An 18,141-nucleotide genomic window follows, 5' to 3' on the forward strand; every position below is an offset into this window, starting at 1 on the left:
CGGGAAGAGCCTCTTGGTGTTCACCCCACACAAACTGGGTGGGGGAGGACGGAGGAGGACCGCTACTGAGCACTGGCTGGGCAACCTTAGGCCAGGTCCTGCACCCCTCTGTGTTCAGACTCTCTGTGTGGCCACCAAGGGGCTGTTTGAGTGACAGTCAAGACCCCCTCCTTTCCCGAGTTCACTGGCCGCCCCACTGAAGGCCCAGCTGCAGAGAGAGGCTGAGAATGCAGACTTCTGCCTGATTTATTCAGGTCCGCTCCTCAGAAGCAGAGAGGTCACCCGGGCGGTTTGGGGGGGTGCCCCCCCGAAACCCCGGCCGCTGCCTGCTGTGGAGACGCCGACAGTGCAAACTCACCAGGCACCATCCCTGTCAGCGTCGGCGCTGAGTAGCTGCCCTGTCCGGCGGGGGGGACGTGCGGAGGGTACCCGGGGAGGGTCGTGCTCGCCAAGTCACGGCCTGAGGAATCAAAGCAACAAATCACGGGGTGAGTGTCTCCGTGGCCAGCCGCTCATGTCCACAGCTCCTGGGACATCTGCACATTTGTCACGTCTGGGCGCTGAACGCCAGTGTGCCCCCACCCCCCTCCCGTCACTCACGCCGGCAAACTCGTGAGCGCGCACGCACGCACCCGCGCGCACATACACGCACACGCGCACACACACACGCCGCCAGCCGCCCTGGCTCCACTGAGCAGGGACACAGGACAGCTCTGCTGCGTCCCTGGGAAAACGGAGCTCAGGCCAGCTCACCGTGCGAGAGCTGAAGGAGGACTTGGACTTCCCCTCCACACCTTTGCTTCTGCCGCGCCTCTGCGCAAAGCGCCCACTCCTCCAGCTGCGTGCAGCCGGACACCACCCGCCTGCAAAGGCCAGCTCAGACACCGCCCTCCTCCTCTTCCTCGGACCCTACAGCTGTGTATCTGGCCCTTATTGAATTCTTCCTCCTTCGGCCTAGAGCGAGCCATTCACTCCACAAAGGTGCAGGAAGAGTACCTCCTCACACCAGACACTGTTCTGGGCGCAGGGACATGGGGATTAAGGCCTCGGCCATTGAGGGTAGACGTTCTGGTGGGTATATGTTCACCTCTTGGCAGGCTGCCGGCTCCTGGAGGGCAGAGGGGACACCTCATTCATCCATCATAGGGGTTGGCACCGGGTAGGTCCCAAGTAAATGCAGAACGAATGGGGTGTCCACGTATGCTGAGTTTCATGCCGTATGGAAGAAACCTCAGGTAGCAGAACTTTGTAAGGGAGACAGCACTGAGGTCTGGCTGCCTCTTAGGGATAAAGCAGAGCTGCAGTCCTTTCAAGCATTGCCAGTTAACGTGTATGTAACAAGGTGTTCGTGGGTAAGGCAGGAAACCAGATTTTGGGCGATTGTACTGTTCTGGGATTAAGGACAAGATCCCACCCTATGGGTGGAATTGCCAATTGCTCCTGATAGAAGGAGATGCACCTGCTTCAGGAATCCTGGGAAGCAAATGGGAAATGAGGTGGCCTTGGGACAAGGGAGGGAAAGTGGAACCTTGACCTCCTCTGAATGTGGACACTGGAGACTGAGTGGGGGCAGCCCTTAACCATAAAGAGCCAGGCCAGGTCCCAGGAACTTCTCCTGGGGCCCGGTGAGTTGGTGCAGGCACTACCGCAGGTAGATAATTCTGAGTTCAGCCCCACTAGCAGGTGGCCCAAGGAGAGAGACCACCTCTGATCAATATTTCCGTAAGAATCCAAGCCAGTAAACGGCATGGGCTGTGAATGTTCCCCAGATAAACCAACAGCCTTTCTAGTGCCAGTCCTTCAAAGACTGTCCAGCCAATAGCCAGAGGCTGCCTCGTTTCACAGGGTTCTGCTTACCTTCCAGAACCTTATGGAACCGCAGGCCTGTGGCCTCTCCTGCTCTCTGCTCACCACCTCCCTGGCTTTGGACTGGGCATCCCAGCTTGTGACAAGCATTGCTCATGTCTCCTCATGTGAGGCACTGGAAGGGGAGCAAATGAACTACCTCTGACTCCCCACAAGAGCTGACATTAAACAGAAAACTGGAATTGGCAGAACTGACCACTTCTAATAAAGGTGATTTTAAGGAGGTTTTCTCCCCAGCCCTCTTATGCCTCCCCTTTGCATCCTCCTCTGATCCAGCGCTCACAGCCCTCTAGGGCAGCTCCCGTCTCCAGAGTGTAAGGTCCAGGGTCACGTCTTTGTCCCCAAGGTCAGAATGGCAGAGGACGGCAGATATTGTTAAGTGAATGAAAGCAGTGGCTGTGTTGGGAGCAGCAGGAGCTCTCTGGAGCCCATAAAGGAATTCCGCTTGTGGTCAAGAATCAGGGCTCCCCTCTGAAGGGAGGGCCCTTGAAGCTCTTCTGGACCAACCCTGTCTCCATCTGCAGATGGAAAAGCTGAGACCCACAGTGGCTGGGGAGCAACGGGCTCAGGTCCCACAGGCAGCAGGTGCTTCAGCCCACGTTTCCTAACAGCCCAGGACCCTCCTCCACCTCAAGCAGCATGCTGTTGGGGGGGGGGTGGGAAGGGCACTCACACCCAACACAGAGCCCTCTGCACACCATCCCAGGGATGTGGTGACCTGAGGGCTGATGAAAAGGTATCTGAGGAAGCGGAGTGAGCCGAAGTGTCAGACTAGTTGGTACAAGATCAAAATGCCAGGGTCAGGCTGTGAGACAAGCAGAGAAAGCAGCCACGGCTGGAGCTGTTCTGATGGGCTGCGGAGCTCCGGCCCCAGCACATCCCCTGGTGACGACAACAAGCTGCAAATGCAATGACAGAGGTCACATGTTTAGCCACTCGGCTCTCCTGCCACACACATACACCTGGGAGGCTTCTGACCGTGAGTCCAGAGGCTCTACGTCTCTCTCAGCTGGGACACCAGGCTGAGCCTTGCCTTCAGGCCACACAGTCACCATTGCTTACTGGCTCTGTCATGCGGAAGAAAATTCAGCTACGCAGTGTTTGTGGATATATGTGTAGAGGTAGGGAGCCAGGACCACATCAGAGAGAGGCAAATCTGCCTCCTGCAAAGGGCATTATCCTGATAGGAGGCTGCCTGGTGCAGGGAGTGCATGGGGGCCAAGCCTCACGAGGTCCACGTCTGGGTGCCTGAGATGGGAAAGAGGGTCGTGGAAAGAGAAGGGGCTTGCCCAGGGACACTCAGTTGATTGGAGGCAAGGCTGGGACTGGAATGCAGCTCTCCTGCCTCCTGGGACTGGGTTCTTTCTTCAACAAGAGGCCGTGCCTTTGGTCAGAACCCCAACAGTTTCTGTCAGTGTTACACAGGCTTTAAAACCTTGACCCCTAAAGCAGAAAATGCAGTGTCTCACCAAAGCACCCCCAACTCGAGAAGCCAGATAAAAAAGTAATAAAATGAGGCGCCTGGGTGGCTCAGTTGGTTAAGCGTCTGACTCTTGATTTCAGCTCAGGTCACCATCTCAAGGTCTTGAGATTCAGCCCCACATCAGGCTCCATGCTGGCCATGGAGCCTGCTTCGGATTCTCTCTTTCTCTCTGCCCCCGCCCCCTCTCCCTCTCTAAAAAAAAAAAAAAAAAAAAAAATAATAAAATGAACCTAAGGAGAGGAAGAGGAAGGAATCGAAAAAGAAAAAGCAGAAGATAAAGAATTAGGAAACAGAGAAGAGCAGACACAATAATAAACAAATAAACACACCCAAGAATTGTTACTAGAAAAGACCAATAAGACAGACAAACCTAGGGCAAGATCCAAAAAGGAAGATACGAATATCAAGATAAGGAATGAGGAGAAGATACAACCAGAGACACGGAAAATATGATATTAAAAATGCAAAGATGTTCTACACCAATGCATATGGACATCTTAGCAAAAGGTACAGTTTTCTAGGAAAACATGAATTACCAAAATTAACTCGAGAAGAAGAAAACACAAATAGCCCAATCACTTTGGCGGAAATAGAAAAAGCTCTTTTTTAACATTACTTTTTATTTATTTATTTATTTATTTTTTAAGATTTTATTTATTTATTTGACAGAGAGAGAGACAGCCAGCGAGCGAGGGAACACAGGCAGGGGGAGTGGGAGGGGAAGAAGCAGGCTCATAGCAGAGGAGCCTGACGTGGGGCTCGATCCCATAACGCCGGGATCATGCCCTGAGCCGAAGGCAGACGCTTAACCGCTGTGCCACCCAGGCGCCCCTGACATTATTTTTTAATATAAGATGTCCATTTAGCTTTCAGGCAAGTTCCATTTCTTTTTGTTTGGGGCTAGTTCTTTTAAACCTTCAAAGGACACATACTTTTGTTATTAAACTCTTCCAGGATATATAAAACTAAAGAATCTTCCCGATTCATTTTTTCCAAGCTGGCATAATCCTGATAAGAAAACTTAAAGGTGTACAAAAATGAAAATTAAAGGGTAGTGTCACAATTTATCAGTATCAATGCAAAAAAATCTACAGTCTCATTAATCAAACAATATTAGAAAGAATAATATACCATGAACAAATAAGGTTGACTCCAGGTATGAAAGGATGATTCAGTATTAAAACACTGGTTGGGAAATCATAGTAATGTATCAAAAGTTGAAAACTATATGATTATATCAAATCTGTGGAAAAGGCATTGGCTAAAATTCAATACTAATTCCTTACAATACCTCTTCGTAAATAAGAATCGAAGTATCCTTCTTTGATCTGGTATCGATCTTAAATCTTGAGTCAACGTCATACTTAACTGGTGAAATACTTGAAACATTCTTTATTAAAATAAAAAACATGTCAAGGAAACCAGTTATCACTGAAAACCGTTCTGAAAGTTTGAGCCAGTACAAGAAGAAAAGATAGACACCCAAGAGGGACAAACACTGGGCGTGGGGGAAATTATCATGGGCCTGAAAAATCAGCTCATCTACCAGAACCAGTGAAAAGGTTTGGTGAGACAGCTGGGTAACAGACGTCTAGAATAAATATCTTTCTGGATTCAGTAGCTCCCCACCACCTATCCCATCAAGTACAGGTTCTTCAGGTTGGCTTTCAAAGCCCTCATCAGTCTGTGCCCCCAACCTGTGACCTTTCCAGCCTCATCAACCCTGACTCCCTACCGAGCCATTCCCCAAACCTGCCCTGCCCTTCCCCACTCCCACGACTTTGCTCAAGCCGTTCCCTTTCTAACTGCCCTTCTCCCATTCCTATCAACAGTGCAGCCAATCTCCACCTTCTGCCCTCAAGAGCCTGCCCCTCTGCAAAGTGCTTTCTAGGTCCTTCAAGTCTTTGTGGCATCGGCCTCTTTGCAGGTCCCTCTGCTCCCCACCCTGTCCCAGTGCAAAGAGAGCATCATGCCAGGGGAACAGATGAGCTAGGGGAGATGTCAGTCTGGTTAAGATAGCACTTACTTTGTGCCAGACGCTCTTTTACACACATTAACTCACAACCATCATGCCAAGGAACTGAGGAACGAAGAGGTTAAATAACTTGCCTAAGGTCACACGGCTAGGAGGAAGTAGAGCTGGGATTTGAACCCAGGTGCCTGGGCTCCAGGCTGAGCTTCTTTGGTGGTGGTAGAGGATGGGTGTGTGGGTAGGAAAGAATGAGCCACGGAGGAGGGGAGGACGGAGAACTAGGAGGTTTAATTATTCAGGTTCGCAGCTGGAAGGGATGAGCAGGTTGGAGCAAGGAAGAGAGAGTGGGGGTCAAAGACGGGCCGCCAGAAGTCAGGTCAGAAAGTGGTTGTCAGTGCCCGTTGGGAAAAACTCACCAATCTCAGTCTGCCAGACCACCTAGACTACGTGCTCCATGGGGGTGGGGATGCACCGTGCCTGGCAGGTAGCAAGTACTCAGAACTATCGGTGGGGGGAGCAGGACACGACGGCCATCCAGGGCCCATTTCCTGGTTTTGCTACTTACTGAACTGCCGTGTACCTCTGGGCAAGCCACTCCACCCTGAGCCTCAGTCTTCCCCAGATTTAAAGAGAGCTCTGAGCTCAGTGATCTCCAAGGGTCCCCAGAGCTCATCCTGGTCTCTGTGTGCATATACACAAAGGTTAGTTTAGTTCTGAGTGGATCGTTCTACCCTAAGGTCCATCTGCACCCGCAGTCTGGAACCTCCACGGTCAATCCTGTAATGTGAGCTGCTGCCTGGAGGGCTCGTACGTCCTCCTTAGGACAATGGCCGGCAGTTCTCTGAGCTCCTAGCCTCCGTGGGGACTTGGGTCAGCTCCAGCCAGGGTTCAGGACTGGGCCATCCTTCAGTTTTATGAAACAGTAAAAAGAAGCCTCCTCCTACTAGAGGCAGTGTGCTTCTTTGCCCCTTCGGTTTGCGCTCTGCCACGTGCCTTGCTTTGGCCAACGCGATGTGAGCAGACCCAGCAAGCAGAAGTGTATGGATGCTGGCGTGGCTGGGTGCGCTGCTCTACACCTCCGCCATCCCCGTGAGAATGGGCTCTGGCTAGCCTGCTACCAGGAGGAAGGAGACATGTGGGGCCGAGACAGACCCAGCCTACAAAGAGAGCCAAGCCCAGCTTTGATTAGCCAACCCCCTGCCAACCCCCAGGTACATGAATAAGAAGAATGATTGTTGTTTTAAGCCCTGAACCTTGGGGTGGTTTGCTAAGCAGCAGCATTGTGGCAATTGCTGATCGATACAAGACTTCATAAATGTTAACTGTTCTTGTTTTCAGCATTATTCTCTGCTTGAGAATACTCGCCTGTGACTTTCTAAGGACACCTGTCCAGATCTGAACGGAGGACAGACACCATCTTGTGGGAACCCACAGAGTAAATTTAAACCTCACATTTGCTCTGATGCCTCAAAGGACTCCCCTGGCACTCAGCTGGGGATGCTGTGACTCGGGAGTGCATGGGCGCTTTCCCCTCCCCCGTCCCCGCCCTAACACATTTCAGCCTGTTTCCCAGGCCAGGGGTTTTAACAACTGGTCAACACAAGACAGCTAAGGTGCTACTGCTCCTTTCAGCTCTAATTCAGGCCTCTAGACTCAATGGGATACCAGAATGAATGCTTCTGAATTCAATATGACTTCAAAACACATATTTATATCATTTTTTTGCCAAGGAAGAAAGGATTTATATCATTTGCAACGGCACTGAATGTTACTGATGGCATATAATGTATTTGCACGTAAGTGATTTAGGTTCTTAACATAATTTTTCCTATTAATGGCACGTAAGTACATCCTGGACAATTCCTGTGTTGCTCCCTCTTTCCAGAGAGAATAATCAAAACTTGGCCTTGTTTACTATTAGCAATGAGTTCATACGGGACTTTTGTCAAGACAAAGACTGCTCTCCAGAAGAGACAGACTTAGTTTAAAATAACTTACTCTTTTCAACCCTGAGAGGAAGGCACCTACCCTTGTTATATGAATGAGGAAACCAAGGCTCAGAGATGAGATTTGACTGACCTAAGGTCTCAGAGTAAGTGGTAGAACCGGGACTTCAACTCATGACACATGACTTCCAGTTAAATGCTGTTCTTGAAGGGTTACTCAAAATGTGCCCCTCGAGGGCACAAGCCCTCCCAGATGTTAAAACATTCTACAAAGTCTTCATAATTAAAAGCCTGATGCCAGCACATGAATAGACAGAAAACCAATGGGACAGAATAAACAGTCTAGAAATAGACCCAACTATGTATGGAAATCTAACATAGGACAAAGGTAGGATTCTCAAATCACTTGAGCAAATAATGGACTTTTTATTAAATGGTGTTAGGATGACTGGAGAGCCATTTTTAAAAAAGATAAAATTGATGGATTCTTCATACTATATACCAGAATAAACTCCAAATGAATCTGAGATCTAAACGTAGAAAATAAACTATCCAAATACCACAAGAAAACACAGGTGAATTCCTCTCTCGGTTGCAGAGAGAGGCTTCCTAACCGTGAGTCAAAACCAGATAGATGCACACACCACCTACAAAACTTAGCTCAAAATGGGTCAAAGACCAAAGCGTAAGAGCTAAAACTATGAAACTCACAGAATAAAACAGAGGCATAAATCTTCATGACCTCGGATTAGGCAATACTCTCTTAGATATGACACCAACAACAATAGAAAAATTAGATCAATTGAACTATATAAAAATTAAAAAATTCTGTGCTTCAAAGGACATCATCAAGAAAGTACAAAGATGACCCAGAGAATGGGAAAAAATATTTGCAAGTCATGTATCTGATAAATGACTTGTATCTAGAATATATAAAGCACTCTTATAGCTCAACAGTAAAAAGACAAATAACCCAATTTAAAAATGGGCAAAGCATCTGAATAAAAAAGATGTACAAATGGCCAATAGGTCCATGAAAAGACACCCAACATCATGAGCTATCGAGGAAACGCAGATCAAAAGCACCATGAGACACCATGCCACCCCCACTGGGATGGCCCTAATCAAAAAAGGTTGTGATAAGCATTGACCAAAGATGTGGAAAATTGGAACCCTTACACATTGCTGGCGAGAATGTAAAATTGTGCAGCCATTTGGAAAAGCCTGGCAGTTCCTCAAAAAGTTAAATGTAGAGTCACCACGTGACCCAGCAATTCCACTCCTCGGTATATACCCAAGAAATACGAAAACTTGTGTCCACACAAAAATGTATACATGAATGCTCAAAGCCCTATTATTCATAATAGCCAAAAAGTGGACTCAATCGCTACTATCCCTATGTATCAAGAGCTTGTAAGAAGTAAAGGGAAAAGACCAAAAATCCCAAAGAAAAATGGGCAAAATTCATGAACAGAAAACTCACCAGAATATATATAGAGAGAGGCGGGGGAGAGAGAGACACTTAAACAAACTGAAGAGAGGTTCAAGTTCACTCATAATACTAGAAATGCAAATTAAATGCAAAATGGTACAACTCCATACGGAGGCTGTATATCTAAGAAAACGATACGTGCATTTACCGTTTCAACAAGCGATCGACTTTTAGGGATTTACCTTGAACATACGTACACCTTCAGCAATACACAAATGCATATGTGCAGGTTAATCATCGCAACATTATCTGTAACTACAAAATCCTAGAAACCATGTCTAAAGGTGCAAACGTAGAGAAACGGGTGAATAAACTGGTGCGTACACACGGTGGGGTTCTGTGCAGCTGTACAAAAGGAGGAGGAGCTGGTGGGCATCAGTCTGGCACAAGTGAAGCCCAGGAGCTGACCCCTGGCGTCCCCAAGCCCCTGCAGGAGGTCCCAGAGCCACACACAATTCCAGGCCAGAGCCCTTCGGGAAGCTCAGGTCAGGTTCTAAATGAGCAATGGAAAGCCCTGGAGGGAGACGATGGCAGGGAAGGGACAAAAGCATTACTGATCCTGGAGGTGCATGACTTTGGAAGGCTCAAGATACAAAGCACTGCAGGGAAGGTGTGAGCTCTCAGGATGCGTCTGGGGAGAGGACGGGGCTGAGGCAGCCCATGGCTGACATTGTGGAGGAAGTGACCTCCAGAGAGGCTCCAGTCAGCACCGAGGGCATGTCAGGCTTGAAGCCACCTGGACCTGCTTGACCCCCAGCTGCCTCCAGAGCCAAATCTGGACTCCTGAGGCTGGCAGCAGAGGGAGGTGGGGAAGGAAGGGGAGGTGGAATTTGGAGTCACACAGGCCTAGGTTCAAATCTTGGCATCACCACTTACTCGCTGTGTGACCTCGGGCGAGTAATACAATCATTCCAATCTCCATCTTCCTTTTATAATTAGGAAAAGAGGGTATCTATTGGGAGTGAAACAATGATGCTTGCTGTGTCTGCAAATTCTCTGCAAATACCCTTCTCTTGGGGCAATGGGGTCTATGTCCCCTTGCCTCGAATCTGGGCCACTTTGGTGACTGGTCAATAAACAGAGCAAAAGCTTCCTGAGAAGTTCCTATGAGTCAGGCCCTGGGCACTTCCCATGCCTCATCTCAGTCAACACTCGCAACAACCCCAGAAGAGGGGTACTGTTATTATCCCCACTTCACAGATGAGGAAACAAAGCCTGCAAGCAACTGATGTGCCCCCCAAGTTCCCACAGCCGATAGTCATGCTAGTTAACGTTTTTGTAGCACTTACAATCAACCAGATGCTGGTCTAACACAAGGCAGTGTTCCAGACACTGTTCGCTGTGTTTTACAGATACTGACTCCTTTAATCCTCAGAAACTTGGTAAGGTAAATTCTATTAATATCCTCATTTTACAGATGTGGAAATTAAAACACAGAGAGATGAGGTGCCTGCCCAAGGTCCCACTGCTAGTAAGAAATGGAGCCATAGCCACACCCAAGCATTCTGGCACCAGAGTCCCTCACATTTCCCCAACATCCAGGGCACTTGGCCTTTTCCTGCCTCTGGACTGGAGGTCCCCCAGTAGCAAGAGCTGCTCAAGTCCCTCCCTCCCCTGTACTGGTCCAGCCCACAGCAGGTGCTCAGAAAATGTCTGCCAAGATGAAATGAATCACATGGCATGGGTTTTATCATCTCAGAGAAACTTTGGTTTCAGGCTCACCGACATCTCAGAAAGCCTCTCATCATGAATTCCATGAAATAACCAGGCCTGATTTATCCATTTTCTTTGCTTGGATGCAACTTTTTCTTTTTTATACAGCCCATTCTTAGGTAGGCTCTATATACACTAATGGGGGGGAATGTGAATCCAATTAACTTCAAATTTAGCTCATAATGAACTTATCTCATTTTGCTACCAGCTCGGTTCTCATCGTGTGGCAGTAATTAACCACTGGGGGTTGTCACTCCCAGACACATGACACAGAGATCCTCCCAGCCCCTTGCTTCAAACCCTTACAGAATTCATTACCCTGACAGTATGAAAACCCTTCACTTTGAATACCACAGGGCACCAAGCAAACTCCCCCTCTATCTACCTGACTGTGTGAGTGAGAGAAAGAAAGCCACTGAGAAGCATGAATTATTGTGAACAAGACGGGAGGTGGGGCAGGATGCTGGTGATGGCTCGATGGCCAGAGCGTGTCTGCCAGCCTTGACAGCCCTGGGCCAGAGGTTCTGCCCAGAGGAGAGGGATCTCCACACACAAGACCCAAGCTGTGAGGGATATAGTGGAGCTGGCTGGGAAAGGCAAAGTCCCAAACTGGCCATCCATCAGCTGGGGACTCTTAGTGCCCAGGGAACCTGCACACCCCAGACGGGGGCAATGGTGACTTGCTGTGTGACCTCAGGTAAGTTCCGCCTCCTCTCAGGGCTCTGGCTAATTTTCAAAAGAAGCTGGAACTCTGGTTTCACTTTTTGGAAATCTCCTGCCTACGTGGATGTTGACATTCATCCAGTTTTTAAAATACACACCAAGGGCCAAAGAAGACCTGTCCAGAGATCGTGGTTGGCCCTCATGCTGCCAATTTCCCATTTACCCAGCCTCCAGCCCTCGGGTCCTGTCTGAAGCACCCTACCTACTGTCACCACCCCCACCAGCTTCACCAGCTGCCAAGGCCTTTACAGGGCATCAGCCCTACCTGGGTGTCCAGGTAACTGCCAGTGAGGAAACCACCCTGCAGGGCGGAACAGGCCACAGCATAGAGTAGAAGCACTACAAAAGGTGCTTTCTGGGAAACTGGGGCCTGTGTCCCCAGGGCTGCCTGAAGCCCTTGCCATCGTCCTTGTTTCTCTGGTGACAGCCCGGCCTCCCCACCATGCCGGCTTCAAAGATACCCCTCCTCCCTCATGCCCAGTCAGGCCCCAAGCCCCTCCTGACGCTCCATCCCCTCAGTGCCCTCTCCTCCATGGCCCTGACCTGCCCAGGTCAGATGGTTCTTCCCTTTCCCCTGTTTCCTGGCAACCTCCTCCCAGGCCCTGTGCCTCAGCCCTGCTGCTCGGGTAGGCAAGGCTCTGCCTCCAGCGCCCCTGGGCCCAGCCATGGAACCACTTAGCCCACCCTGAAGGACAGCTTGGAATCATCTAGGAACTCTGTGAGGGCCCCGAAGCCGAGGCTTCTGATTCTGTCTCGGTTCAATCGTTAAACCCAAACTTACAGACACTTCTCTAACGTTTTCCCAGAAAACCCTTCCTCAGAGTCACAGAACCATAAGGAACCTTTTTTTGTGTATTAAGAAACATCTTTAAACATTATTTAAAACTTAAAAAAAAAAAAGGTCATAGAGGTGGGAAGCACAGCCTTTCAATGTCACAGGGCACTTTTTAGCAGGTACACCCAAGGACCATATCTGTAGGAGAATATACCCCAGTTTGACAATTCTTAACTATTTGAACAGAGCTCAGACAAGGGGAAGGCACATGTTAATGTGTAGATTTCTATCAAGTAGAAAAGATAAACCCAGAGTTGTGGAGGTTTTTTGTCCCATAGAACATTAACCAATTTTGTATCGAATCTAGCAATTTTATTCCAGCATTTAAAAAAGAAAAATGCTGCCCCGATAGATGATATAAACCCTTGATCCGCAAACGCTCTCGGAACCACTTGTACCTTCCTATAGGTTCCCTTGTTAATTTATGAGTGGAATAAAATCTCCGCATGTTCGTTCTATATTTGTACATGAGCTATCTTCTTAACTTTTTAAAAAATTATACTTTGGCACTTGTTATAGGAAAAGCCCGCCATGCCTGAGTGACGTGAGCTGAAGATTTTCAACCAACATCAAAGCAGATGAGAGTGAACGACTGTCACCTAAGGGGAGGGGGAGGGAATCAGCCCAACGCCCGGGACGCGGGTACAGGGAGGGGATCCATCCTGCTCCGCAAACCCGGCCGTATGCGTACACGCGGTGTGCTCACCACCAGGCCCGTTTGCTCCAGCTGGCGTTTGAAATATGTGACAGTTTGAACAGGGCTGCTCTGAAGTCTCCCTTTGTTCGGACCTGCCACGAGTCCAGGGTGTGCTGAGCCGGGCGGAGCGGAGGAGGAGTGTCTCACCTAGAGGGGTAGGGCTGGCCGAGTTGCACAGCCCAAGCCTCCAGCAGACAATGGACAAGCTAATTGCAGAAGAACCGCCTCCTGGCGTGAGAGCAGCCCGGCTCCTAGAACAGGCTCATTAGCCGTTGGTTTAAGTGATGTTACTTGCTTAGAGGTAATAACCCAAATTCCTTTTCCCAAAATTACTTAATCCCCCCTTTTCATGAATTCTGACTGGCCTTCCTCTAATCGCCCTGGCTAAAGATCCAATCTGGCTTTGTGGAGCAGGGAAGACAAGGCTGAGAATTCACTAATCAGCGTGCTGCTTACTTTGCAATCTCAACGCTCCCATTCCTTCGTTTGAACCAACCTCACCTACTTTCCCGGAATCCCTGGGAACTTCCAGACTCCAGCCCTGTGTATCAGTTTTGAGAGAGTGCTTGAATTTTATCTGCCTGGCATTTTAAAGCGGACACGGGGGCTCAGTCAATATTTCCATGTACGTTTGTGACACGATCTGCCTTGAACTAGCAACTGTTGATCCAACGTGATAAACCTACAAAGGCAGGGTTCTACTGAGCAAGGCTGCAAAACAGCTCTGTCACGCTCGTGGCTCCCGGCCTCCCTGCCAGGGTAGGCACTGCTCCGGGGATACACGGAAGCCAAGAGTTACAGCAGGAGGATGGGGAGGGCAACTGCTGGCTAGCTCATGTCTTCACTCATTCATGTGTTCACTCACTCATGCACGCATTATCTGACACCTACTAAGTTTGAAGCACGCTCCCGAATGCTCCAGAGGACCCTGGAGAGCATAATGCTAGTAATAAGAATATCCACAACAATAACAGTTACCATTTATTCAGCTCTTACCATGTGCCAGGCGCCACTCTAAGTGCTTCGTATGCAGTATCTCATTTAAACATCACAGCCACCCTGGGAGATCGAAACTTTTAAAATCCCCACTGTGCAGGTAAGATACCTAGCCTGAAAGAGGCGGAGCTGCTGCAAACTGAGGTCCGTCTGATGCTAGAGTCTTATACCTGTACCACCCCCCTCTCCACACTATTCTCCTACAATGGGTGAATTACAGACTGCAAAACACACTCTTCCTTTGACCGGCAAGTCTACTTCTAGAACTTTACTGATGGAAATACACAGAAAAATATACAAGATTTACATTTAGTGGAAGGATGGGAGATTGGGGTTGCGGGGGGAGGGACACAAGACAAATGTCTACCATACTGGCTGGGTTAAATAAATCATGATGCTTCCCTGTGGTGGAATATTACAGGGTTTTGAAAAATGAGGTAGATGCGAATGTGTGGATTGAGGAAAGAGTTCCAAGACACATTATTGTGTGAATACAACAAAGTGCAGAAGAACACCGTGTACAGCCTGATTCCATTTGTGCTAGTAAAAAGCAAATAAAAGCGATATGCTGATAGATGCATAAAAGCCTTACTGGAAGTATACACAAGGCACTTAACTTTGGGGTGAGGGGCTAAGGATGGGAGGACTGAGGTTGGGGGAAAGAGTTTTCGTTTTATATGTTTTCTGTATGGTTTGAATATTTAACCGCATGCATGCATTACTTTTTATTTGAAATTAACTTTTTGATTTAAAATTAACTTCTTCTTAAGAACCAGACACGGTCTGCGCCCCAGGGGCCCACTCACAGTCTCCAAGGAGAGATAATAATGAATCCAAGATGCACAAAGAGCTCAATTCCTCCCCGTGCTCTGCTCCCACCTCAGCAGGTCTCAGGCTATAGCTGTCTCGGAAGGGACCTCTTCCTTTCGAGGACAGCATCATGATGGCAGGAGCACCTTGGCCAAGTCACATATTCACAGCTCAGGGTCCTGCCAGGCTACCCCCAAGCCGGCGTCGAGCCTTCACATAGACAGGAAATATCATGATATCCTGCCATGCTGAAACGTGCCATCAAACAATCTCAGCCCTGACAATCTGGCTGCGAGAGGCCAAAAGGTGGGCACAAAGCCTAGTCCTAGAGTACCTCCGGGCACCAGGTCTAACAGGTCCAATCCTCATTTGCACACAGTTCCAAAGAGCTCAGTGACTTGGTTTCCCAGCCCCCAGCAGATTGAAAACAGCAGAATAAAAAGGGGGAGAGAGACTTCTAGAGCCAGGCAAACTGACATTAGGAGAAGTGACAGGTGACAGGTGAGCAGCAAGGATAGAGACAGGAAGACAATATAATCAGACATAAAGTCCAAAGCTCGGGAGCCCGGTGTGCTAGGTGGAAGGGCAAGCTGCCTGTTTACAGAGCTCCAGGGGCTTTGCCGCTGTAGCGGGTGAGGCTCAGCAGGGGCCAGCCCACAGGGGGGAGCTGGGTGCTGTCACTGGGGGAGGCTGAGCTCAGGTCCCTCCAGGATGACCATGCGCATCTCTTATCTGAGAAACTAATATGACAAACAAGTGTTTTGAGAGTTGGCTTGGGACCTATATAATCAGATGGAGCAGATGGAGAAAAGCCCAATTGTCCATTTCGGCCCAGGATGGGTCCCTAGAGAACCCTTGTACAGTGCAAGGTAACAGAAAAGACCGCCAGGAGATTAGCTTGCTGATGGAGACCCACCATGCCTCCACTCCTGGTTACGGTGTGCACCCATCCACACTTGCCGGAGACTACTGAAAATGTACCTTTGGCTCATAATGTTTCAGAATCATGGAGTCCCATGGCTGGACTAAAACTTGGAGGTGTCCCAGTCCTCCCCCGCCACACAGACTCCCGATTCAGGGCTAACAGTAATCTCATCACGTTTTCCCACCCCCAGGTTGGTAATGCAGAACACACTTCCCAGTTCTAATGGTTGGGAAAGTCTGTCTTCCTGAAAGCTGGATTCTACATAAAGTAAGATGATTGCAGGGCACCTGGGTGGCTCAGTCGGTTGAGCGCCCAACTCTTGATTTCAGCTCAGGTCATGATCTCAGGGTCATGAGATCGAGTCCCATGTTGGGTTCCTGCTTAAGATTCTCTCTCTCCCTCTCCCTCTGCCCCTACCCACCCCTGGTCATACGTTCTCTCTCTCTCTCTCTCTCTCTCTCAAATAAAAAACAGAAAAAAAAACCCCACACCCCAAGATTATTGCTAAATGGAAAATGGAATGAACTAATGAAATACACAGTAAAGCATCACGTTCCCCTGAGGTGACCTTCCGGACAGGGGGACATTACATCTCTGTAAAGGGGGGCAGTGTGGAATTGTGGTTAGGAACAAGGGCACAGGCTGGCATATCGATCCAGTCCTGGCTCCACACTTACTGGCTGTGTGATCTTGAGAGTTGCTTAGCCTCTCTGTGTCTCAGTTTTCTCATCTATAAACAAAGATCTGCCCGCGCAGTTGCTGAGTGGATTAAATTAACAAATGTATGTCAAGGCCCTAGCACAGGGTCTGGCAGAGTGGGCACTCCACAACACCACTATCGTTCCGGAGCTCCCCCGAGAGTGCGACCAGATCAGTCTCTGAACGTGTGCTCTGCTCCCACCAAACTGCTATCAAACACGCAGTGGCTCCCACTGCTCACGCAGCCAAGGGCACGCCGTCAGCCAGGAGCCCCGGGTCCCAAGCTCTGCCTCTCGCCAGCTGTGTGACCTTGGGCAGATGCCCCAGGCTCCCTTTCCTCACGTGTTGAAGGAAGGGGAAAGAGCGCCCCAACAGTTCCCCTCCAGTGGGGTGACTGCGCTCACCCAGTGAGCCTGGTGCCTGGCTTCGAGCCCCCCACTGCCCACTCCCCACGCCACGCACTGCACCTTCCTGCTGCCATCGTCCTTTGTGCTCCGCTCCTGCCCGCTCCCGCGCCCTCGTAAAACACTGGCGCCCGAAATGTGAAAGAGGCCGAGTGAAGAAGGAAACGCTACTTCACAAGACGGTGGAAAGCCTGAGACCCGCTCACCACCCACCACTGCACGTGCCCGCGGAATCACTGAACACACACATGACGGACAGCGGCAGAAGCTAGCTCAATGGAGCTCTAGCTGCCAGATGCTCTTCCAAGTGCTGTTTGCACGTGATCTCATTTAATTAAGACTATCCTATGAGGTAGGGATTATTATTAGTGGTGGTGGTGATGGTGGTGATGAGAGGCCGAGCGTAGCGATTAAGGCACAGACTCTGGGAGCATGCTGCCTGGATCCAAATCTGTTCTGCTATTCACTGGTTGTTTCGTGACTTTGAGCAAGATACGCCTCTGTTTCCTCATCTATAAAATGGGGCTAATGACAACACCTCCTCCCGAGACTGCTTGAAAGGACTAAAAGAGTCAGGACATGAAAGTGCTCCCAAATGTTCGTCATGCCTGTCATTACCTCCAGTTTGCAGAGGAGGCAACGGAGGCTCAGAGAGGTGAAGTAACGTGCCCAAGGTTGCACAGGTGGGAACTGGGCCAGGCGGAGGCGGTGGGGGCAGGATTAGAATCCCCGGCAGCTTGCACTCTTAACCACCAAGTTCCTCGTCGAGGATGGGTTTGAAATGAAGTCAAACATGGTGGGAGGGACCTACTGGAGCTTTCAACCTAAGGGTAAGGTCAGGGCTGAAGGGTCGCCTGTGAAAGTAGGCACAGCCAGCCTGGGACTGAGTCAGAAAGCCCTCCACTTCCTCACGGTGCCTTCAGGCAGGTCCTCTCCCCTCTCTGAACATTTTCATCTGTGAACCTAAGTCCCAATCCCAGGCCAGCCACCTGGGAGACCAAACAATGCCGGAGATGTGAGGAATGCATATGACCAGGTTCTCTGCCCTACTTTCATACCTAGCTGAGAGCCTGTTTAGTCTAAGAAACAGTCAATAGGCGAATGCCTAAGCCAGGAAAGCCTCAGACAGGCTTCTGATCTCTTGTAAAGGGACTGAGGTCCATCACAGATCCTAAACCCATGCCTCAGCCAGAGGATAACAGGAGAGTGGATGTCACAGGGATCCAGGCCTGGAACTGAGAAAGCCCAACCAGACAAGCCTCCTGCTCCCCGATTGTTTCCCCAAACCAAAAGGCGAGGCCACACATTAGAGGCAGGCTAGGCAGGTGTGCCGCTTGTCAGGGAGAACCAAGCCCACCCCGCAGAGGCACCTCCCAGGGCGCATGGCAAATTAATGTGCTGCAGAGAACACGCATTAAATNNNCCCCTCCCCTCCCCTCCCCTCCCAGAGAGGCTGAATCAGGAGCCGGGGCTTCTGAGAGGCCCAGGGTAGCTCAGGCTCTTGCTTGCCAGCCATTGCCAGTTCTGGGATCAGCCCTGCCCTGCCTTGTCCATGGGCTACGGAGTCCCAAAGGGGATCA

The 18,141-nt window shown here is 49.7% G+C and overlaps 1 protein-coding gene across 2 annotated transcripts in view; it reads right to left on the minus strand.

Moving 5' to 3' along the window:
• PAX5 (paired box 5) overlaps positions 1-18,141 on the minus strand; it is a 195,110-nt gene that overhangs the window by 42,239 nt on the left and 134,730 nt on the right. For both annotated transcript variants that reach the window (XM_040631610.1, XM_040631611.1), the window contains one exon: positions 359-460. In XM_040631610.1, coding sequence (XP_040487544.1) covers positions 359-460 — 102 coding nt within the window. The remainder of the gene's footprint in view (positions 1-358; positions 461-18,141) is intronic.

The sequence above is a fragment of the Ursus maritimus genome, unplaced genomic scaffold (assembly GCF_017311325.1).
Source record: "Ursus maritimus isolate PB19 unplaced genomic scaffold, ASM1731132v1 scaffold_17, whole genome shotgun sequence".
NCBI classification, from domain to species: domain Eukaryota; kingdom Metazoa; phylum Chordata; class Mammalia; order Carnivora; family Ursidae; genus Ursus; species Ursus maritimus.